Source organism: Myotis brandtii, unplaced genomic scaffold, assembly GCF_000412655.1.
Source record: "Myotis brandtii unplaced genomic scaffold, ASM41265v1 scaffold794, whole genome shotgun sequence".
Taxonomy (NCBI): Eukaryota; Metazoa; Chordata; class Mammalia; order Chiroptera; family Vespertilionidae; genus Myotis; species Myotis brandtii.
The window spans coordinates 1,194,007-1,220,437 of NW_005371198.1; the positions used below are offsets into that span (position 1 = coordinate 1,194,007).

The following is a 26,431-nucleotide window of genomic DNA, read 5'->3' on the forward strand; positions in this document are numbered from 1 at the left end:
GTATAAATACAGATGTAACAGGACAATAAAGACCGAACCTGGCTGGAGAACCTGGCTAGAACCTGGCTAGAGAACCTGGCTAGGCTGTTGATCAACTGAACACTGTCTCTGTGTCATTCCTTCTTCGCTGACTCCGTCCACACCTTTGGGAACCCCTGGACCTGCTGGGGTTGGACCCCAACATACGGAATCATTTGTTAGTTTATGTTCATTCTGCTTGGTGCATGTATTTTCAGTTTTCAGGATTAGAGGAACTTGCATATGAAACTGACTTTTCTACCTTCTGTGATACTTATTTCACTTAAATATCACCAAATAGGCTTCTTGTGTCCATTTTGAGGCTTACATGTACTTGTGGGGATCTAGCTGCCATCTGTTAATAGTTCATGACACTTTGGTTAGTAATTCAGTTAGCGTACAAAGCCATCTTTGTCAGAGATCATGGAAACAGTGAATTAATACCAATGTTACCCCTTCTATGTGCTTTTGTGAGTGTGTGTGTGCACACTCACACACACATGTATTATAGTAGCATAAATATTGGCTACTGACATCTGCATATTACAAGGAACCAAAACCATAGGGATGATGCATAGGAATACAGTTTTATGCAGACTTGTATACCTGTTGACTTTAATGTGTTAATTTGTAAAAAGGAAGCTTTCAGGTATTACTGGTTCAAGTGTAGGTTAGTATACTAGTTGCCCCAGGAGCTTTAGTTTTAAGGCATTTCTAATTGCCAGGACTCCTATAAAATTGAAACTGTGTTTACTTCAGTGCTTGCTCATTCTTTCCTAAAATTCCCTGCATATCCATAAATGATTAAGGAATAAAACTTAGGCGTAATCTTCCTTAGGCATCACAAACTTAGGATATTTTATTTCACTCCGTAGTCACGATTTCACCTTCCTATATCTAGCCCTGGATGGGAGGGGGATTGAAGTTTCCCAGGGGGAGCTTTATTTTTCAAGGGGTTTTCTCTCTCAGACCCTACATCCAGGTGTTTTATTTTTGTGTGTGTGTGTGTGTGTGTGTGTGTGTGTTTTCACCCATGTGCATACGTTCGACTAACATTATCAGAGCTCTAGTCAGCCTGGTTTCATGACCATTTCTGCCTTCTTCACTTTTTCTCAGGGGATATGGAATCAGCACTTTTTGAGACACTAAGGCAGAGTGGAAAGAGCTTGGTTTTAAAGTCACACTGACATGAGCTCAAACGCAATTGACCTTAGACAAATTGCCCAGTCACTCTGACATCATTATCTTCATCTTTCAAATAAGAGTAATTTTCATCTCATTGGTTGCTTTATAAATTGAGTTCCACACATAAAGTGATTAGTCATAAGTGCCCCCCCCCCCTTTTGAATCTCCAGCCTCTTACTGACAACAACCCATCTAAGTCAGCACTTCCACAAACTCCTATGGTCTTTTCTTAAAAAAGGAATTCCTGGAAGTTACCAATAATTTTCCTCTCTGAACATGTTATGATATATTTTGGACATGATAAAGAAGCTTACAGCTTTTTAAATATTTATGTTCTCCACGCCATGCATGCCAACTGTGCTTGCTCTCTTCATTTGTTTACGTGCCAAGGAGACAAGCCAAGCAGCGTGAGAGGAAAATACTGTCAGGACACAGAGTGAGTTTGTCTAATGTGGACTCTGTGCAGACGTAACCTTAACGGGAAAGAGTGGAGACTGCTCCCTGGTTGCACAGGGCTACCTTGATTAACGAATCACCTGGGAACAAAGCTCCTTTATAAGCAATTCAGCTGAGTAAATTTTTATTTTAAAACTTCATGAATCAAATGAAATAGTGCTGGCTGGTGTCACATATTTCAAGAGTAATATTCGGGGTAAGCTGCACTTGCACACGGAGCTGAAATACCTACTCACAGAGTGTCTATTAGGATAAAGGCGATGGGGTGGATTCTAGGAAAAAATTGTAAAGCTACTTCAGATAAACTCTTTTTTCACTATTGTAACCACCATGCTCCACCCCCACATACACCCAGCCATAGATCATTACCCTGGAGTCTTGCTGCTCCCTTTAAAAACAGAAATCAGAATGATTCACACTTTGAGTTACAGTTCATGTTACCTTGTATTGATGTTACTTAGTCATATCTCAATCCTGGCTAGAATTTGGTGCTGCTGACAGAGATTCTGACTTAACTGGCTTGAGAGGGGACCCAGAGTTGGCATTCTAATACAGATTCACAGTTGAGAACTACAGCTTTAACATAAAGTTGTATTTTCATCTTATGGCCTCTCCTATCATAATATCCATGTTTATCTGCTGCAGTGGGCTGTCGAATTCTTGTGTCAAAAACACATGGGGTAAGTTTATAATAAAGGTTCCTGTGGCCTCAGCAAAGAATCACTACTACTGAGTCCTGAGATATGTGGTAGACGTGAGTGTGTTGTGTGTGTGGTGCGTATATATGTGTGACAGGGGCCCCGGGGAGAACTAGAATATTTCTGCTTAACCAACGACCAAAGTGATTCTGTCTCACTCTTAAGGTTTAATAACTTTTATCTTATTTATAATTTCTATCTCATGGAACAACTTAATTCTTTTTTGCTAATAAAAAGTTCCAACAAAGTGGTTTACAGGGGGGTATTTTCATGATATGTATAACATATTTTAAACAATATTAGTTATAATAATTACACTCTAAATAAGGTCAATCTTATTTGCAAAAGGAAAGAAAAATCAAATTTATACATCAGAATGGTCTTTTCCAATATATACATATTTTGAAGTATGAGTATATAATTGTTAATTTAATGTAAATACCCATTAATCTGTCATTACCTAATTATCTAATGACAGATTTCTAATATATACACTGAATTTCAAGTTAAGAACTTGTGGTCATTGTTTAGAAATATGAAATCTCAATCTCTCTTTTTCTGTCTCTCTCTCTCTCCTTCTGCTCCCCCCGACACTGTAGCCTCAGATGAGGAAGAGCCAACTTCCGCAGGTAAAGTTACTATTCTGTAAAGATTATTCTTATTTAACTTAATGCTATTAATAATGGAGACACAATCCTTTGAAGTGCATGTCCTAAGCAGTGGTTCTCAACCTGTGGGTCGCGACCATCGGAAACCACATATAGCATATCAGATATTTACATTATGATTCAGTAGCAAAATTACAGTTATGAAGTAGCAACGGAAATAATTTTATGGTTGGGGGTCACAACAACATGAGGAACCGTCAGGACAGTTTGTCTAATGTGGACTCTGTGCAGACGTAACTTTAACGGGATCGTATTAAAGGGTCGCGGCATTAGGAAGGTTGAGAACCACTGTAAGGTTTCAACCAGAAAACTGGTATAGGTTTACTTATTTACTCTTATAATTTCTTGGACTTTCTACTCCAGACTAAATGATGTTGGAGTTATAAATAAAAATAGGAAAGAACAGAGGAAAAAATAACACAAAATATCACATCAACATTAAAAAATAAAGGAAATTAAAACATTCCACAAAATGCCTAAAACAATAAGCCCTACCAGTATTGCTCAGTCGTTGAATGTCAACCTATGAACCAGGAGGTCATGGTTCGATCCCCCGTCAGGGCACATGCCCAGGTTGTGGGCACAATCCCCAGTGGGGGGAATGCAGGAGGCAGCCAATCTATGAGTCTCTCTCATCATTGATGTTTCTATCTTTCTCTCCCTCTCGCTTTCTCTCTGAAATCAGTAAAAAATAATGTTTAAAAGTCTAAAACAATAAAATGAGGAGAAAAAAACTAAAATGATAAAATGCAGAAAAAATAATAAAATAGGATAAAGTAAAATGATAAAATATACTGTCAAAACTGTGACATTCTATATAGAATACTGCATTATAAAATATATAACCAGCATTGAAAATGATATTCATTTAAGTTTAAGGATAAAAATTATGTTGTTGCCTTAAATACTCACTTTATTTAAAAACAAAATTTTGTATAACGTATGGCATCATGACTCTATGTTTCTTATCCAGCTAATCATCTATTTGGTAAGCACAGGCTGAAGTGAGAACTGAGTATCATGAAGAATAAAAATGGTAGAGAAGGCATGGTATTTTCAACATCATTAAAACAATGATTCTGTTTAGAATATTTTCATGCTTCATTCGGTCTTGAGCTATTTTTTTTTCAAACATGCTTTATTCTTCTCATTTGAACCTCTAAATTGCCATTGCAAAAGCAAGTGCCTTTTTTGTGTAGCGTTGTAGAGAAGGTATATAATACATCACATGTGCATTTCTCCTCATGGAGAAATGTTCTGCTCTGAATGTTCTGATGGGTTGCATTAACCAAAGGAACATTTTTTTGTAGCAACTAATTTACTAGGGCAGTTTCACCTAACACCTGTAACTAGCTGAAGCTTCTTTTATCTCAGTTGAATATTATGTTCAGGTATTTAAGCATCTCATTTCATTGAGTGTAAAAACACATTTATGAACTATACAAGAAATTCCTTCAAACTAGGTTACATCCTAATATCTAATTACAAACTAATGAGATTCATATTTTTTGAAGCTGCCATAACAGATACTGTGCCTCCAAATGAATCACCTTTAGAGGTGATAAATGAAATCCAATTATGTTGCTATTACTCAAATAATTTTTCAAAACTCCCTTTTGAAATTTTCTTCAGAATTTGTTGATGAGATAGCAACATCAGTTATTTCCTTATAGTTTCAGAAGTGTGCTACTGAATTCATAAGACTTTGTCTAGTAAATATGTCTACAAAAACCAAAGATTTGCAAATAGTAAGAGTGTGTGTGTGTGTGTGTGTGTGTGTGTGTGTGTGTATCTATTGGTGTGAAAAGCAGCTCAGTTTGTAACTTTGAAATCAAATCAGTTTACAACTTTTGAAAGGTGAATCACATTAAGGTTAAATTTCATGAAATAACACTCTTTAATAAAGTTAAGTCAGTGGCTGCTTCTCCCATGTTGCACAAATCCAATTATCATTTATTTAAGTTTCATAATAGTGAGAGGCTTCATAAACTGATTATACCAATACTTTTGTCTATGTCATTTAGAAAATTAGGACATTTACGTTAGAAACTTGACTGCTACAAATGATCTAATAAAGATATAACTTAATTTATTAACTAAAAGGTATATCAAATCAGGCTTATTGATATGTAAATTTACTCATTCCTGTTAATTTATTTGATCTTTTTAGCTATTATTTTACTTTTTTAGATATATGACTTAAGTATCAAATTGACGAAATTACTTTGAATTAAAACAAAGGCAAAAAATAGGAAGATTTGACTTTGGGTGATGATAAACACAATGAAATATACAGATTATGTTATCATAGCATTGTACATTTGAAACCTATATAATTTTATTAACCAATGTCACCCCAATATATTTTAAAAAACAAAGGCAAAAATGGAAAATATTATTGAATGAGATAAAAATCAGTCACAACTGACAGTGGAAAGCTTGTGGCTATATGGAAATCAGTGGCAATAATTAGTCAAAATACAACTTAGTGTTTTTGTTCATACTACCTAAAAACAAATATTTAATTTTCTGTCTCTCTTGCCTATGGGTAGATTTTTTATTGCTTTAATTGTCTTTTTTTAATATCAAAGAGACTGAGTTTGGGCTTATATAAAACTAGCTATTAATACTGAGGAAAAATTATGATTAGAAAAATTAAATATTCAGATGATAATAAATGGTAAAATCATTTTAGCAATCAGCTAAATTAAAAAATAGTAAACTACAAAAGTCATAGTGTTCTTCATATGTTTATAAATGTTATCATTTACTTAAATGTAAAATTGTATTTGTGGCCTATTAACATCTGATACTATTGGGTAATGATGATAGAGGTTACTTCCTGGATACAATAGTTTATTGTAGACTCATTTTGACATCTGTGATGCCCACCATAGATGAAGAAAAGAGTGATTTGACCAGAGATTCAACATTCTCATTTGTTTCTTCCAAATCTTTTGACATGTTTAATCTTTTAAATGCTCAGTTTGGCCATTGAGGAAGTACAACTAAGAACACTAATAATCTGCATATATAATGTAACATTGGCTAGCAGTAGTAAAGATTTGAAAGTATAGTTTTATGCAAAAATATATATTTATCACAATAATTTTATATCTATATATTTATAGTTTAAATAAGCCATATATATGGCTTAACACAAATGTGTTATATATCTATACAGCTAAACACAGGACAGATTAGATATTCTTCTCTAACTTTGGAAATATTAAATTTTAGTTCTACAAAACATTTGTATTTACAGTGAATATTATGATTTTCTCCACTTTGCTACAGATTCCTTTCAGATCTTTTTCCTGTTTTTGTATGGAGTTTAATTCTACATGACCGACTATACTCAATTATTCAATAGTTCATGCATTTTGAAAAGGAATGATATCTTACCACATTATTCTCTAATGAATAAGAGTTGCTTTTGCATTTTAATCTTAGCGCTTTATTTCCTTGGGGGTCTGAAATAGAGCTTGGCATTCTTGTTTTTTACATTTGTTAAAAATTTTCTCCATTTTATACGGAAATGAATATTTCCCCTCTAGTGCCTGGATTAACTTTTCTAATTATTTTATCAAGTATATTCTTGTTCATAAATATATGCTAAACAGAATTAAATATTAAAACCTAATATGTAAAAGACCAATTTCTACAATCTCTTGAAAAACAAAATCATTATTTGTAGATTCTCAGTGCAATAGGGAAGAAAACTTTGCTGCTTAAGATTTAGTTTTGGTCAGTTTCATGAAAAGACCAAATAGTGCTTACCTTTTTAAAAAATATACTTTTATTGATTTCAAAGAAGAAAGGGAGAGGGAGAGAGGGGTAGAAACATCAAAGATGAGAATCATTGATTAACTGCCTCTTGCACACCCCATACTGGGGATCGAGCCCACAACCCGGGCATGTGCCCTGACCTGGAATCAAAACATGACCTCGTGGCTCATAGGTCAATGCTCAACCCCTGAGTCACAAGGTTGGACAGTGTTTACTTTTTTTTTGAAACAAAACTTCCTTATTGGTAAGTGTGTGATAGTGATTTTGAACTGTGAGAAAAATAGTTTTTTAAATCCCTGTTATATGTAGATAGTTTTTTTTCATATGTTCACTAAGATAAACTTCACTCTAGTACAGAATTCTGATAACAGTAGGAATTTGAGAGATTAAAGATTTCCTCTTTAAACAGGTTTAAGAATTAAAGTAATAAAAGAGGGAAAAGTAATATCTTTACTTACATACGTATGAATATAGATATATATTTATAATCTATCATTTTTACCCAAAAGTATAAAACTGGACTTGAAATAGTTAAAAGTCTTAAGATCTTATTCTTAAGAAATATGTAAAATAACTAAAATCCCTCATAATCAAGCTTGAAGCTATCATTTATTCAGTAATGTTTGTAAATATCTAGCAATGCACATGTTTAAAAATATTTATGTATAGTGACATAATTATTTTAGTTGTAACTGAAGCACCAATTTAATGTTGCTTAAGTAATAAGAGATGTTATTGACTCACAAAATTTAGAATGAAGAGCTCATTGATGTCACTAAAAATCTGTGTGATTTTTTTCTTTCCCCCGATTTTTCTGCTTTGTCTACTGTAGTGTAAAATTTATCTTCATCTTCAAACTGGTTTTCCTTGTGGTGGTGATATATCTGCCAACAGCTGCTGTGGCTGTATGCATCTTTATTCGTGTCCAGTGAGGACAAAGAAATGGTATTTGTTCCCCTGCCTTCAAAGCAAGTGTCCTGAAATCCATTCTAATTGGACAGGCTCAGATCCCATCTGCCACCCTTGAAACACCCAGCCAGTTAAGACATTCCCCTGTACCAGATCATGAGGTTGATTTTAGCTCTCTCTTAAAATCAGAAGCCACGTGGATGAGGGGCAGGGTATGCCATAGGAAAGGAAAGCTTGCAATTCATACTAGGTGGATGATTAGTAAAGCCAACAAAACATAACCATTACAATACCCCTTTGTCACTTTTTAGTAACTCCTTAGCTTTTCTCCTACAGTTTATGTTTTTTATATTATTTTATAAAAATTCTTATGAGATCTTGAAAGTCTATGAAGAAATAAACTTGGTGCACATCTTAGTAATACTAAAGTACATAAACAGAACATGTATCAGTCAGGGAGAAGCAGAACAAAAAGGGTGCACGTACATCCACAAATATATTAAATGGAGAGATTTGTATTTAGGATTTGGCTCACATGATTTTTGGGGCTGGCAAGTCCAAACTCTGTAGGGCAGGGCAGGCAGCTGGAAACTCTGGCAGGATCTGTATGTTATAGTCTTCTTCTCAAGGAAACCTCAGTTTTGCTCTTAAGGCCTTCAACTGATTAGATGAAGCCCACTCATGTTACTGGTAATCTGCTTTATTAACCAAAGAACTTGTATTCATATATGCATAACCCATGGACACAGACAATAATGTGATAAAGGCTTGGTGTGGGGGGCAGGTGAGGGCAAGAAGGGGTCAATGGGGAAAAGGGGGACATCTCTAATACTTTTCAATAAGAAAGATAAATTAAAACAAATAATTAAAGTCAACTGAATATAGATGTTAATCACATCTATAAAATACCTTCACAGCAACTTCTAGAGTGGTATTTGACCAAGCAACTGGACTCATAGTCTAGCTATTATTGATAAATATAATTTTTACATTTAAATATCAAATTTAAAAACTTTTATATCTAGCCATCATGGAGAATAAGTAAAAATTATGTAAACACAAACTGTTTTGCTTTTCAACAAGTCTATTTCAGAAAAAAAAAAAAAACAGAACAAGAATAATGTGCGATGTTTAATAAATTGCTGCTCCACTCTCTGTAGGCACTTTGGCTTCCAGGTTCTTTAATTTCTAGTCCTCCCTGAATTGATGGAATTCATCTTTAATGCCATGTCCAATTATATGGGTCAATTTTTTGCTGTCCCAAGTTTCAACTCAAAGTCTAATACAAATAGAGCACTGAGAAATATTAATTTAATATTCCAGGGATTTGTTGGTTCAGGGAAGGCATTAAACTTTCTGTAGGTTAAAACTCCATGGACTTGCAGCCTTGAATCTATGCCTTCAGGTGCTTTTATTTTCAGATAAATAACTATCTTCTACCTGTGAAGTTTTTTTTTTCTTTTAAAGTTTTCTTTATTTGTAAAATGGGATAATAATATGCCTACCTTAGAGTTTTCTGTAAAGATCTAACATGATGATACATGTAAAGTTCTTATCACATGATGCCTATCCTTTATACACAGAGATAAATTATTGTTTTTATTTTCATTTTCATGAATGTGTTTTGTCATATTATTATTGTGATTTTGATTATGATTATTAGGCAATATACTGAGTGTTCTATGTACTGCATTTTATTTAACTTCACAATAAATAAAGCAGTACAACTAAATATATATATTAATATTTATCTCTTTAAATATTTAAAGAGAACACTAAATTTTAAAATATGAATAAATATGCCCAAATGTAACACATAATAAAAAGTAGCAGAAGCAGGATCCAAATTCAGATTTCTCTGGGGAATCCTTGTGCTTTTCTACTGCAGCAAAGTCTGTCTTTTTCTTCACTTAAAAGGGGTTTTAAATAGAATATATTTCTTTTCATTATAAAACTTACAGAGTTATTCAAGCATTTTGTTACGCATGTATTAGAAAGCTGTACATAAAAACATGCAAAATTTTACCTATTATTTTAAATGACAATCTGATTACTATTGTAATTTATGGACCATGCAGACATTTTTGAAAAGATAAAATAGAAAGTGAAAATCCCCCCTGCTGCCTTCATCCATATTGAAAATTTGCATTTTTAAAAAATACTCTGCTGCAGTCCAGCTGCTCTTATGGGCTTCTCCATCTCAGCTGCTCCAACTAAAACCTTCAGGTCAACTTTGATGACACCCCCTACATCGCATCCTCACCAGATCTTTTAACCTCTTTAAAATAAACTTAAAATTCAATCTCTTCTTTCCATCATCTCTACCAACACCCTAGTCCAAGGCTCCATCTTCCCACACTTGGCTTACTGTGCAGTGGCCTCTCAGCTAGTGCTGCTGCTGTAACGCAGGCCCCTCCGCAGACCCTTCTCAGCAGAGAGGTTGGGGTGATTCTCCTACAAGGCCCTGCCATCTTATCACTGTTCTGCCCCAAGCCCTCCAGTAGCTCTCATCTAACCCACAAGTCGATTTAGGATTGAAACGAGATATAATTTTCACCCTTCTCCCTTACCTCCCTGGCTGGATTTCTTACTATTGCCGCTCCATCCTTCCTTTTCTTCAAAGCAAACACAACACAGACCCTGGGCACACTCCTGTCTTAGGCTGGGCTTTGCACTCACAGACCTGTTGTCTGAGGGCTTCTCGCAGGTTTCTGCATGGCTACTTCATCACATCCCTGTGTTTTGACCCAGAGATGCCTTCTTAGAAAAACCTTCTCTTTATTTCTAAAAAGGTCACGCCTTCTCCACCTGGCCATGGTCCCCTGCTTTGCTTTATTTTTTAATGTCAGCACTGGCTGTGCACTCTACATACACAGTTTGTTTATTGTCTGTCCAGGTTAAATATAAACTCCCTGAGGGCTGGGTTTTTTGTTTGTTTGTTTGGTCTTATTTTATTCAGTATTGAATCTCCAAGGTGTAGAACAAGCATTTGGTCCATAGGACATACTTAATAAATATTTGTTGTATGATTGAATTAATAAGTAAATTAAGCCACACTGAATCTATGCTGATTTTAAACCCTTGCCAACACAAGAACATACACAGTATTTCTTATTAGGTTATATAAAGAGAGGGGTGATGAGAGATATATTTTCTAATTTAATAAATGAATAAATAGGATTATATTAATAATTTCATGAGAGTCATAGTGCTGCTTTGAAATTACTTAAATCCCTCAGCAGAGAAAAAGGCTATAGCATTGATTATTGTTTTTCTGTTTTTGTTGCAGTAAAGTAAAACATGTTTTGCTTGGTGATTCTTTTCATGTGGTGTCATAACAATGTCATTAATTTAGCCGTTGTTAGTAATTACTGGATGGAAACCACAGCAGTGATTTTAAGAAGCTTCAATCACAGTGTAGTGCAGGGCATGGTGAGGAGGAGGCTGACTCCGGGCAGGGAGGCCCACAGAGTGCAGCACTCTGCACACAGGGGCCGGGCAGGCAGCAGGGCCACTGGGCTTCCTGAGAGCAATGTAAGAGGAGAAGGTAGGAAATGAAAGGACCTGTTTTTTTATTTTTGTACAATATCTTCCTCCTTATTGCAGTATCGATGCATATCTCATTAAGCTCATAGGCATTTTCCAAATAATGTTATTTTAAAGTTGCATGGATAGTATATTGTTTAAGTCTTGGAGTAATGCATCTATAATAATAAAAGCATAATATGCTAATTAGACTGGACATCATTCCAGACGTCCTTCCTTCCGGACAAAGCCACAGCAGTCGGGGGCGGCGGGAGAGGCCCCGGGCTGAGGGTGGGGGCTGGAGCCAGGGCCCTTGCATGAATTTTGTGCATCGGGCCTCTAGTTTTAAAATAAAATAAAATGTACCCGAGTATAGTATTTTTGGAATACATTTTTTAAGATGTTACCCAAAGCAGATTTTCAACTGCTAGACTTCACCAAGATTTAAAAGACATGTTTCATATCAATTCAGCTAATTTTTTGCTTCTCTAGACATAAATCTAAATGAGAAAATATTCAGTATGTATTTCTCATCCAATTTAAATAATATGTTACAGAATTGCTGATTGTTTTAAAAAAGAATGAATAACACCATTCTCAAAAATAAAAACAAAGAATAAAAGCCACTGTACATAGCAGCCAGTAGTTTGTGCTGAGGCTTTAGATGTTCATCAAAGGACATGATGGTACCCATCAGAGACTGAGGCCCTGAAACAGTTGCATCCGTAACTTAGTGTTTAAATGTGTTGAGAATTGTTGCAAGTACTAAGCAGCGATAACCAAAGCTAAAACAATAAATTTTAAGTTGAATACATAGGGATTTTCCCCCTAGAAATTTAACATTTTACACTTTTGCCATTAAGTTTTACAGTACGTTTTATTTGTAAGATCCTGAAAAAAACCATTGGGAATTCTGATTCATCTTGAGTTCTCACTAATATTCTTTAGAACAGAGTGCTCAAGCAAGTTGTCCAACTTTGTGAAGATTTCTGAGAATTTACAAAGCTAGAGGAGTGGGATATTAGCATATTTTTAAGTAACTTAAGTTTTTGGCTGTGATTGTTTTGGCTGTGATTGGCTGTGCTCCTTCATACTTGGGTGGGTGGTAGAAAGTTGAGAGGTAAAACTATTGACTCACACTAATTTTTTCCTTATTCTGGAAATGAAGAAACCAATAAGCTAGTCCCTGAAGGCATTCTTTCATTTCACTCCATGAAACCTGTGCCGGGTTTTATGATCCATCACACCCGTATTTCTTCTCCCTAGAAGGCAGAACAGTCTCCTCTATTCCAAGTCATACATGCTGTGCTCATTCTTACTCCAAGCTTTAATTCACATTTGTCTGTCTGGGGGCGGAATTCCCTTCCCTTTATATCTCTAACATCTATCCATCTTTTCACACTCATCTCAAGTCTTACATCTCTCATCTGCTGTAACTCACATTTATTTCTCTTTTCCCAAATACCAACTTGTGTATCTGTTAGGCATGTTCTCTGTGGCAGGTAATTGAGATCAGCAGGATTGGGGAAGGGGTCCATTTTCTGTGAGGTCACAGGATGTTTCCTACTGCCTTTCAAATAGATCATGTCTAGTATGAAAGAGGGATAGAATAGAGGTTGGAGAGCCCACATTTTCTATCTTTTAAGGGATTTGTGCTCCTTTATTATGTGCTGGATGTGCACTGGAATTGTTTCTCCTCCTGGACTGGGGCTCACTCTTGACAGTGATGATCCTTCTATTGCATCCCCTTATCTCCATTTCAATTTTATCATTTGTAGGCAGAAAAAAATTAGCTGAATATGAGTTACCTGTTTTGAATAAAACACAAATATTAACTATGGTAAAGACAACAGTCTTTTATCCAAGTTTGTTTTAGCAACTTGGGAGTTAAGGCTTCACCTTAATATAATGAATACAGAAACGTTTAACCTATTCCTATTTGAAATTTTACTTTTCTGATCATTTTGACATATACATCTCTTTGCTACATCCATTTCTTGTACCTGGAAAATGTTCTTTGAAGGGGATGGCAATAAACAGTGAATGAGAATGTGGTTAGACACCAGTCTATGAGCTCTTTCTAGGTTCGGGTAACAGAAGGCAAGTGTCTCACTGTGATGCGGAAAGAACCCCTGGGAAATAATCATGTTGAGTAACTTGAGAGATAGAGCAGAAAATACCAGTAGGTTGCTGTGAAAAATGTGTCAAGAAGCATTTTAATGGAATTTCTTCCACTTTATTTACCAGTGAGCTGGGTACTCAATAAATGTATTTATTGTCTTGAGCGTTATAGCACTGCCAACTTCTCTACTCCATGATTGATAGAAGTTGAAAATAACCTTACTGTTCACCATCTGTCATTAAAAAGTCAAGCTCTTCAGGTTCTTCATGTGGACACAGCTTCTTTATAACATTTTAAGTGTTATGGCCATTTCACACTTCATATTTCCTTTGTGAAAGAAATGCAGCCTTTTGCAATGACACAGCTAACTTTATTGTTTCTCTTGCTCCTTGTCAGATTACTGCCCATCCTTATTTTGTAGTCTATTTGAATGTTTCTTGTTTATTTCACATACTTTGGAGCTATCTAAAGATCGTACTGGAAAAAAAGTGGCACACAGATAGGTACAAACATATATACATGACTGTGTAGAAAGTTACTATTTTAATTATCAAGGCTACTTATAGGACACATTACATTAAAAATTATACAAAATTGCCGTGGCCCATGTGGCTCAGTTGGCTGGGCATCGCCCCACACACCAAAAGTTTATGGGTTCGATTCTTGGTCAGGGCACATGCCTGCGTTGCAAGCTCAATCCCAGGTATGGGGGCTCTGCAGGAGGCAGCCAATCGATGTTTCACTCTCACATTGATGTTTCTCTCTCCCTCTTCCTTCTTCTCTCTAAAAATCAATGAAAAATCTTAAAAAAAATAAATTACATAGAATTAACATTTCTCTTTTAGGTCATGCAGCCATTTTTTGATAGTTGGCCTTGGATCAATTAGTTTATTCTTATAAATTATCACAATAGAAAAGAGACGCCCTAGCAAGTTTGGTCCAATGGATAGAGCATCAGCCTGTGGACTGAAGGGTCCAGGATTCAATTGCGGCCAAGGGCACATGCCCTGGTTGAGGGCTTGATCCCCAGGAGGGGGCGAACAGTAGGCAGCCAATCAATGATTCTCATCATTGATGTTTCTCTCTCCCTCTCCCTTCCTCTCTGAAATCAATAAAAATATTTTAAAAAAATAAAAGAGAGAATTTGAAGAGCTATTTTGAGATCACTAATATGTTATTTCAAAGAAGAACAGAAGAGTGTAATAATAAGGGGCCTGCTGAATTTCCAAGTTAATTAGAATTGAAGTAAGCAAGAAGGGAAGGACAAGTTACATGTAGACCTACAAGAGACGGAAATAATTAGATAATGAATTAAAGTAGGTGTTTAATAGACATGCAAATTTTAAAACAGAATTGAAGGAAAGGGCAGAATTTAATTAAAGAATGGCCAAACATTGAAAACATGGAGCTTGGTTATAAAATGTTATCTTGATTGGAAAAATTGAGTTTCATTTTACTTACATTTTGGTGAAAATAAAGGAAATAATTAAGATAGACAATGTTCAAAATGTTTTAATTTTAAAAATGATCATGTTCTGAATTGTTAGTTTTAAGGGACATACATGCAGCAGGCATTACTCCCAGAAGTATCTGAAAGTGAATTTGACTAAAAGGGCTATGTAAAAATGTAGGTTTTGCTTGGACAACTAATAACTAATCATGAAGTATTTTAAATAAATTTTGTGATCTCAATGATTAGGTTTAATCCCTATTTGTACAATAAAGCTGCCTTCAAGCATTCTTCTATAAGGTAAAACTGTACTTGATGTTTTACTTTCACTAGTCTTTAGAACACAAGTACAAAGCAACAAAGGTAGAAATCTCTGTGGAAAGAAAAAAACAGGCAAATCAAAGCTGTTTTCTAATGATAGAATCCAATATTTCCAAGACTCATTGATTATATCTCAGGAATTGGCAAGAGCATATAACAATCTAAATTTAAAAAATATATCTACAGATATGTACTTTCATTACTCCAAATCCTGCCTTTTTTGGGAAATAGTTAATATAAGAAATTCAAGTATTTTCTCCTTAATTATATATAAAGAGTATCTTTTTTCCTTAGAGAAATTTTGACATTTTTAATGAGTATTGCCTTGCTATAAGTCTAGAAATGTGATGAGCCCTTGACCTACAGTTCTTACCTGACGCTTGTGAGGGGAAAACTTCCATTATGTTATAGCTTTTATAATCGTTCCTCACCTATGTGACCCATCAATTAAATTTTTAGAGTACATTCTAATTTAGGATTTCCCTGAAGATCACTCTGAATATATATCCCATTCAGAGGTTCACATGCATCTCATTAAGTATCATAACCCCCCAGAAACATGTGCTATTGGCACATCAAAATCAGCACGGAGATTCAAATTTCTTTTGAGAGCAGTTTGTGAAATTAATTTACCTATGTGATATAGGCCTGTTAAGGGCTTCACTCAACATCTGCTGGGTCATCTTTGCTAGACATTTTTATCTGAAGAAATAAAAAATATTCCTAGTAGTAGCATTTATTTAATCCCCTAGATTCTAATTCAGGCAAACATGAGATGCGATGCTCATAAAACACCCCATCCTTGAGATTTGTTCAGCTTAATGTTCTTCAGAATATTAATATATTAAAAGCTGAGTGTTTTTCACAGTTTGCGTCTCACAAGTTAACCAGAGGCAAAATTCTGTAGTTTGAGGATGATGAATCTAGTTAGTGTTCTCTGCAGATCCATTACTTCTTGACATTTCCCCCGTGACCTCAGTGAGACTGTTCTCAATTAGCTTTAAAAATGTCTCTCTTCCTATTTAGTGTTCTGCTTCCTTTGCCTTTCCTTTGTATATTAGTAAGTTTTATTATCTCCTTGACCCTCCCTTCTATAATCTCCCCGCCTTCTTCTAGTTCCTTTATGGCCTGTACTCCCAAATTTGGATAACTACACCTCTTTGTGATTCAGTTCTCTGGATGAAATGGTGACATTGTAATTATTATTCAGAGGTTATATGTAAAAGACCCAGTTTAGAGTGTACGTGAGGCTGATTTCTCTTCTCCCTCTTCTCTCTAGTCCTGGCCTCTCTCCTGAATTTCAGATTCCCATTTCCTGGCATCAGCTACACACATTTAATGGCCTGTGTATAAAAAGCAATATTCTAAACTTTCTTTCCCTCTGCCCTTATGTAATCTCACTCTCGGTGGCATTGCCCATTTCCCTGTCAGGCATAAGACACCCAAGTCACCTTTAATTCCATTCTCTTCTTCAGCATTACCTTCTATAATCATTTGCTTCTTACTCTGAAATATTGTTAAGCCCATTCCTACTGTGTGTGCTCAAATGGCATTCTGTAGTAGTAAAAAAGTTTTGCGTTTGCACAAACTTTTCTTAGCTCGTTATAGTTTAAAAGATGTTACTCCATGAAGGCATTGGACTCCCATTATCCTTTCCTTGCTCAGTTAGTCAAGATGAACTTGGTTATGCCTGAGGAACAAGCCACATCAAAATCTCAGTGACTTAATGCACTGCAGAGGTGAACAGGGGATCTCTTCTCATTGTAGACACTTAGGGACCCAGCTAACAAAGTCTATATTTCAACAGTTGCTTCTATAGTCACCAAGGCAGCATGAAACAAACATGGTAAATCACTCATTAAATCTTAAAACATGTATCAGAAGTGACACATATCACTTGTTATGCTATTGGCCAGAGAAATTCACATGACCAATAATAACTTGAAAAAAAAATAGAGAAGTACAATCCTGCCATGTGTCTGTGAGGAGAACTGGAATATTTGTGAAATCGTAATGACTCTATTTTGACAATTATAAGGACTTCCACACCGGTTTTCTTGCCTACATTGACATCCTCTTCTCAGACTCTTTACAATAAAATCTCTCCATCATAATTCTATTATTAAAAAATTTCATTTACTTGTTTAGTGCCTGTCATTGTTTGTACACCACATTTTACAAAATTGTAGCATGAACTGTGCACTTTCATTTTGCATTTAATAGAATTCCTTGAAGATTTTTGCATAAACTAAATTGCTTTCATATTTTTAATTTAATTGGCAATATCCTAGTCTACTTCATAGCTATGTTAAAGGTACCGTAACCATTCTTCAACTTGTGGGAGTTAGGACTATTTCAGGCATTTTATTTTTAGTCTATACAACATTTTAAAAAGGCTGACTAAGTAAGGTTAAGCTAATTTAAAGACTGATTGTCCAATCAGCCTTACACAAATCAGATATCTTATCCAATACAAAGCTTATTAATGATTTCAAGAATACAAGTAGTCAAGTGAAACAAGGTGAGTTTTAGGATATTGAGAATAGCTCCTCAGGTCTTTCTTTCCTGCATTGGATACACGCTCTCTAACCCAGAAAAAGAGATGAGGTTTCTAAGTATGGTACATGGATTACCACGTGTAGGGGAAACATTCAGATAACTTTATCTTTATGTAGTTGTGTGGCTTATACAACATTTGCCATAGAGCTACACCTTATAAATTCACAGATTGTAGATTTGTTTAGCAAAAACAATCATAAACTAGAGACATCCTGCTAAAAATATTCATAGATAAGGTTTCTCCTCCTAAGCAAATATTTTCTAGCAGATTTAGTTACCAGTATGTTTACAAAGCACGGAAACATCTACCTTCCTTTCTTTCCCTTGGATCTTACCCCTGATAAAAGGAGAGAAATTGATTATAAACCAATTGTTTAGCTGATTTCTACACAAGACTCAAGTGGTATATATTTGGGAATTAGTGTTCATATTCCAGATTATTTCTTTGAGATTTAAGATACAAGCAATTAACTTTCTTCATTACCCAAACAAATATACATATATACATATATACATATATACATATATACATATATACATATATACATATATACATATATACATATATACATATATACATATATACATATATACATATATACATATATACATATATACATATATACATATATACTAGAGGCCCAGTGAATGAATTCATGAACCAGTGGGGTTCCTTGGCCTGGCCTGCGGGATCGGGCAGAAACTGGCTCTCCAACACCACCCCATGAGTCCCAGATTGCAAGAGGGTGCAGGCCAGGCTGAGGGACCCCACCAGTGCACAATTGGGGCTGGGGAGGGATGCAGGATGTTGGCCAGCCAGGGAGGAACTGTGGGAGGGCTCCAGGGCATGTCTGGTCAGTCTCACTTAGTCCTGATCCGCCGGACCCCAGCAGCAAGCTCACCTACTGGTCAGAGCGTCTTCCCTGTGGTGGTCAGTGCACATCAGAGCAACTGGTCGACAGGTCAACTGCCTGCCCCCTGGTGGTCAGTGCACATTATAGCAAGCGGTTGAGTGGCCTTAGCATATCATTAGCATATTATGCTTTGATTGGTTGAACGGCCAACTGGACAACCGGATACTTAGCATATTAGGCTTTTATTATATAGGACTAGTAGCCCTGCACATGAATCTGTGCGTGAGCAGCTCACTGCTGCTTGCCTCAGCTGGCCACCCGCCCACTGCTGCGGGTAGCTCTCTGCTGCTTGTAGCTCGCTGCCCAACCCTCCTGTAGCTCTCTACCACTTGTAGATTGGTTGTGATGTTATGGCGTAATGGATAATTAGCTTATTCCTCTCTTATTATATAGGATATATATATATATATATGCATGCATATATGTTTTATCCTTCCCCTGAGGATATGTTTTTATTGATTTTTAGAGAGAGAGGAAGGAAGGGAGAGAGAGAGAGAGAGAGAGAGAGAGAGAGACATCGATGTCAGAGGAAAATATTGATCCATTGCCTCCCCAAGCACCCTGATGGGAATCAAACCCGAAACCTAGGCATGTGTCCTGACCCGAATTGAGCTTTCAACCTTTTGGTGCATGGGATGATGCTCCAACCAACTGAGTCAAACAGATATGTATATATTTTTAAATGTTATAAAACATCCAACTTTACCTCACTTAATGTCTGAGTGCCTTATGCTTGATAAATAATCTTAGGTTTTCCTGTGAAGAATAATTTTAGTGGAAGTCATGGAAACTGAAAGATTTGTCACTGTCTTTCTCCATATAACAAAGTATTTTCAGTTTCTTTCCCATTATCCCAATACTTTCAAAAGAAGTAGTTTTCTTACTATCAACGTGTAAATAAATAGGAATGCCTGTCTGCTACATTGGCCTAATTTGGACTTAAGAATTTTATTTTTGTCTCTTTGAAAATCAGCTTGAGTTCTGTTACAATAATTATATGACTAATCACTGGTTTAGTTAAGACAAGTATAATATATCACAAAAGTTGTGTAGCAAGTTTAATAATTTGGATATCTCAATAAAATATTCTAAATCTGAAATCTCATCAAATATTTACATATATAAGATAATATAGCTATGATTCTTGTTTTGAAATGACATTTTTAACAACTGGGGAGAATGCATGCCTTATTTTTTGCTTACTAAAATATTAGTGCATTTCTATGTCCAGTTTGGTTTTTTGAAAACAAATAAGCATCTTTACTTTATAATCAAGATCTTTATAATCATGATTAATCCCTGAGAAAATTTGAGCTCACTAGATGGAATGATTAATTAATACTCTGCCTTTTTTTAAGGGTGATTTTACAGACACATCTTTAACCTCAGATACAAATCATACAACATTTATAATTCATATTCTAAATAAATGCATTCAAGAAAATTAATCCCTGAATGTAATCCTGATTGCAATCACCTGGTTTTCCCTAATCTTTCAGGCTTCTGAGAGGATTGTACCAATATTCTATTAGAAATCCCCCAGTAAAAATAATACAATGGATAAAAAATAAACTTGATGTTTAACAGGACTGTTCTTCACATTAAGAGGAAAAAACAACAGAAAGTTGAACCTTGTACATTATTTTCTCTCCCTTCGTATACTGCATAGATTTAGAAAGGGCTTGTTTTTCTGTCATGACAACACCATGTGCTTTAGTTGCTCTCAGCTTGGCTATCAGCCCCTGTTCATTTTGTAGTTGGTCAGAGGATAAATTTCCAGGGCTCCTCCACATGTTCCAGCTAATGGAACTCTCAGCTGAGCTGAGGTGTGCTAGGAGGATGCTTGTATTTCCTTTTACTGCTCGCAGCTAAAGTACCTCAATCCCAATGACACAATAGCTTCCTATTGCAAAGATTTTACTAGAGATTTGAGGCTGCCAAGAAGAAGTAAAAATGACACAACAAATAAAAAAATAAACTTGATGCTTCATAGGACTGTTCTTCAAATTAAGGGGAAAAAACAGAAAGTTGAACCTTTTACATTATTTTCTCTCCATTGGTACACTCATTCCAAGACTTGCTCCTCTATCTCAGTCACTGTCATTTTCTTTCTTGCTCTGAAATCTAACCCTTTGTTTAATTCTCCCATTGCAAATCTCATGCTTTCAGGAGATGGCAGACATTTATCCAAGTGTAAGAGATCAAGTTCATTAGAAAACCTTGCCAGGCAAACAAACAAACAAAAAAGCCACCTCGCTAAGCAGTTCTCACTTTAGGCTATATGATCACATTTTGGGGCCTAATACGTTTAATTCACTGATGTTTGAACTTTCATTATATGCAATATAAGGATTTTTCATCTCTTTCCAAAAATTGTTAGAAAGGATGAGGAAGGGTGGTTGTTCTTCTGATTGCATGTGACTGGAAAAGGAAAACAGGACAAAGGAAAAATAATAAAGTAGTCAGATTGAGATGAAATCTGGGTGAAGTCTGTGTTTAAAGTGTTTGCACACTTATAGCTTAGGCCTGCATAATATCTATCTTTAGGGCTGCGGCTGTTTATAAAAGACGCTGGACCATCTCAGCACTGTCCACCTGAACAAAGACTTCCTCAGAAACAAAATTAACTCTTGTTGCAATTGCTCTTTAGACAGAGATCTGAGTCTCTCCATCAAGCAGGACACTGCTGGGAATTAATTATTCTGGAAATCTTACAGCCCAGCAATCTCATTCCTTCCTGGAAACTGTAATATCTCCTGTGACTACTGAACTGGAATCTTGTCTGGCTAGTGCTCTTCACTAGTCCGTGTTCTCATTCAGCTCTGCTTGTCTGGTCAGCTCAACATTTTTGCTGCTCACCTTTCTCTTGAAAAGGAAGGGACCCCATTCCATGACCCACGAATTTCATGATATGCTCATCATCTTCCCAAACAACTCCTTTGTCTTAACACAATATCTCTAAAAGGACAGTACTTACTGTGGATGATTTTAAGTGGTGAGCAAACAAGACATCAATAACCTTGAATGACGTAGGCTTGCATAGAATGTTACTTTCTTGCTAATACTCCTTTATTCATTCTGTACATGTCAATAAAAATGGCTCTATATGTTGATGATCATTAACACTTCACTAACATTTTATAAATATACTAGAGGCCCGATGCATGAAATTTGTGCATGGGGCGGGGGGTCCCGCTCAGCCCAACCTGCACCCTATCCAATCTGAAACCCCTCGGGGGATGTCCGATCCCCGGGATTGGGCCTAAACCAGCAGTTGGACATCCCTCTCACAATCCTGGACCGCTGGTTCCTAATTGCTCACCTGCATGCCGGTCTGATCGCCCCTAACTGCCCCCCTTGCCAGCCTGGTTGCCCCTAACTGCCCCCTACTTTCCAGACTGGTTGCTCCTAACTGCCCCCCCACCGGCCTGATCACCCCTAACTGCCCCCCGCTGGCCTGGTCACCTCTTACTGCCCCCCCGCCAGCCTGGTTGCCCCCAACTGCCCCCCCAACCCCGCCAGCCTGGTTGTAGGCAGCCACCTTGTGAGTGTGTGAGGGTCAATTTGCATATTACCTCTTTATTATATAGGATATCCAAATTGCATATATGCATTTAGTATGTGACCGCACTATAGTACCACCTTTTTTCAGATCTAGAACTCATTTAGTTTCTTAAACTACACCTGCTCTTTCATCTCAGCCCTTCAATTCCTTTCTCTTTCAGCTCCTTGAAGCCTTTTACTAAGCCAAGACCACAAGGTCCATAATCAAAACCACTCTCTTGCACACATTGTCATTTTCTTTGGCTCACTGTGTCTGAGCTTTATACATATAGAAAACACCCAACTTTGGATTAATAGCATCATCATCCTTTTCTGCTAAGCACAGCAGAAGAAATAACACACTACACAGACATTGGGACCATTACAATTTCCTTGTCTTCAACCCCAGCCAAACATCAACACTACCTAGAAATCCACTAATTGCCTACTCAGATAGCTCCTATACCCGCCAATGCTACTTAAAATGCTCCTGCTTCCTTTCCTATCACACTGCCTCCTGATATCCTTTCTACTAAGGAGACAGATATATACTTTGGAAATAAAAACCATCCTCCAGTAACTTCATCAAATAGCTAATCCTACACATCCAGTCATTCTTTGCTTAGAACTCCTATTAATTTCCCATTACCTTCAGGATAAAGTCTAAATCCCTAATCTGGCTTGTGAGGCTTGTCATATCAGTCTCTGCTAATCTCTCTTTCTCTCCTATCAGTTTTTGTCTGGCACTTCAGGTTGAAATTATATTGCATTTGTTTCAGCTCTACAAATTAGCCATGCTTTGAGTATTCGTACATCATATAACTCTCCACTGCCTGGAGGCGATACCCGATAACCGACCTCCTGTATTAGCCAACTTCTGTTTATCCTGGAGACCTCAGCTTTGGATGGTATTATTCTAGACTATCATAACTGAGTTCCCAGTATTGGATTAGTTAGTTCTACATTCGCCCAGAACCCTCTGCACTTGCCTTGCATTAGCACTTATTTCATTATGTTGAAGTTTTCTGTTTACTTGTCTGTAATCTTCATTGGCATGTAAGATTCTTGAGACCATTGATTGTATTTTGGTATGTTCACTGGACCAGGTGCCTGGCATATAGCAGCTGCTTAATGAGTTTCTGAAGACTGCCTAATGTTATAAGTTCAAAAACGCATTAGAATAAACTAGACCCGTTGTTCATGATGAGCAAAACTATCCTTGTTCTCAACTTCAAAGATACCCCTTCTTGGGTCCTGGAAACATAACTATTAATAGTAAATAAAGCAGGGTGGTTTTTTTTCTAAAGTCTTTTTATGTAGGTCAATAAGATAACAGCAAAATATAATTCTATAAAAGTACTTCTGTATTTATCAAAATTATCTTATGTGTTTGGGTAACTGTTGTTCTGACATAGTGCACGGATAAATACAGCTTTGGGTCAGTATTTGCTAAGTTTAATGTTTCATTGCCTGAAGAATCCTTGGAAAAGTTAGCCATTTAAATTCAGAATTATATTCTGTCAGCAAAGTGAGTACTTTATTGCCAGGCACTTGGGATATATCAGTGAATAAAACAAAGGTCCATGTCTTCATGGGGCTTACATTCTAGCAGGGCATCTCGCTGGCAAATAAAACAAATAAACAAACAAATAAATTTGTTATATTAGAAGATGGTAAATGCTATTGAGAAAAAATATCACTGTAAGGAAAAAATAGGAATATTGGGATCGAGTGTATGGTTTGCAATCTTGAGCAGTAGGGGCCATGTAAGATCCCAATCATTTCATTGTTTTGCAGCCTAATAACAATAAATCATTTTTGTGAGTATTCATTCATGTATCCTGGCCTAGAGCCACTGAGCATTTTGGAGGTAGAGATAACAGCATTTCCTAATGAGTCGGATGCAAGGTGAAAGCATACATAAGCTTATGCTCCAAGGGGCAGCCTAGACAGAGGTAGGAAAATTGAGAGGCCTGATGATCACAAGTGTCTGAATCAAAGGCTGCACTTTCCAACCCAGAGGTAGACGAAGGTAGCTCCTGAGGAAAGAGCTGAGATTCTCGGTAAAATTTTCAGGTTCCCCGCTAGCACATATATCAAAGAAAATTTGGAGCCCTCAAGTTCTATGGCATAAAGTATTGTCAAATTATTTTATCCAGAAAAGCATCAAAGCAATTGTAATAAAATCCCTACTACAGTTATGGGCGTAAACCATATCAAGAAGATATTTAATCTTGAACAATATGGTTATCCTTAAATAACCAAATTAGAAAGGAGTTAGCTGTTTGACAATCTTTCATCAGAAATCAGCACATTCTTCCTATCAAATTACCACTGTGTCTTGTACAATGATGTGAGGACATTGTTCAGAGGCTTCTTTGGAAATTACAATGTCTAAACATTTACAACTGAATTTTTAGCACTAAATAACCAATCATAAATCTTTTTATTTTATTGTTTGTGACCTACTTCACTTAGAAGCATAATTTATTTTAAAAGGCTTTTTGCAGGGGAAAAAAATCACACTAAAAGCTGTGCTATATTGACCAAGTGGCAGCCACACATTCTGTCACTTCTGGTAAATTATTGGTTACTCTGAAAATGTTTTATATTTGATAAGCTGATCTCAAAGAATGATCTACTATACTTAAATGTCAACCTATATTTAAATAGCATGTTGGTAATAACTTCTCTAATTAATTATTTAAAGTTTTCATTTATGAACTTAAGACTTCTCTACTGAATATAATTTTTCTGCACTATAATATTTCATCTAATTGGAAATAAGAAAGGGTAATGGCAGAAATAACCTGAGGCATTTTGTACTGAAGATGTGAACCTCAGCTTTCTAGTCCATCTGGATGGTGACATCCGATCACTTTAATCAGCATACTTTATTTGGATCATGGTAACATTATAAATATTAAATCACAATGCAGTCAAGCCTGGATTATTGCCACTTTTTTTAAATGACTGTATGACCATAGTGTATGTAGTTTTAAATACAGTGTCAAAGTTCTAAGATAGTGCTTTTTAAAGTATAATATTTATTTTTAAAATTATTTTCCTCAAGTGGAGGAAAACTTGAAGTTTTAATGACTTTTGTGAAGGAAACCTTGTCTTTTTATGAACTATAGTCAATCTTTAATAAAATTCACCACCAATTTTACCACTATTTCCTTTCTAGGGAATACACTGATTACAGAGCTTCATAACTAAAAATTGCCCATCTATATTCATGTGATTAATGTAACATGGAATTTACAAATTGAAATGCATAATGCTGGAAAAGTAGGAATAAAGGTTTTTATAGTAATGCAAATCTGTGCTGCATGAATTAAATACTTTCTCTCATGGGTTAGGAAGTGAATTGTGTTTAATAGCTCAACATTTTTAATTGGGTTTGCAGTGATAAAAAATTGTATAACACATTTTAAGTGGATTTTGTGATTTCTCAAATATTTAACTACCTACTATATTTTCTTGTCTACTAAAAAGCATACAGACAAGTACTTTATATAAAAAGGGATGTTACTATTTCTAAATGGCTTTTTGTTATTTTCACTGACATATTGTTTATCTCTAGTCAGAATGTTCATACAGGAAACATTTTATGATACATGCTTAAACAAAAGGACTTCTAAGGTTAGTAAAATGACAGTACACCATTGAGAATAGCACCAGAGACACAAATCATGGAAAAAACTGAAACATCCCAAAGACTTCAAGTAAATCTGAAAACATGTATATTTTCTCAACAGGTACATTTTATATATTTTTTTCATTTTACTATCCCTTTTATTTTCTCTGTTTTTTCTTTTTTCTCATAGATTCCAAAGGAATTGAGGTTGCTGAACAATTTGTTACTCCTTAGGCCAAATAAGCCTTCTTTTAGAAGCAAAAAGTATTGGTAGTTTCTCCAACTTGGCTTTTCCTTTAGATATGTGAAAGTGAGTCTGTAGATAAAGTAAAAGGATCCACTACAATGTCCTTTCGGGATAAAATGTCACGTAAAGAAGAACACTTCCCTAACCTACATTGCCAGTATATTCAGCTCATGAAGTTATAATCATTTTCCATCCACCCAGCAAGTATTTATTGTGTACTCGGAGGTATATAAAAACAGGGTGAATTATAAAGGTAATATAAAACAGAAATTCCATGTTTTGGGATCTTGAAGTCTATTCAGGATAATAAAATACATATGTGTTAAACAGTTCATTAGTAATACAAAGCAATATGTTAAATGCTACAATTATTTCACTTTCCTGCTA

The 26,431-nt window shown here is 35.8% G+C and overlaps 1 protein-coding gene across 1 annotated transcript in view; it reads left to right on the forward strand.

Moving 5' to 3' along the window:
- The window catches only part of EDIL3 (EGF-like repeats and discoidin I-like domains 3), a 404,766-nt gene that overhangs the window by 152,318 nt on the left and 226,017 nt on the right, over window positions 1–26,431 (forward strand). Inside the window, exon 3 of the mRNA XM_014531211.1 lies at window positions 2,957–2,986. Within this exon, the coding sequence (XP_014386697.1) occupies window positions 2,957–2,986 (30 nt within the window). The remainder of the gene's footprint in view (window positions 1–2,956; window positions 2,987–26,431) is intronic.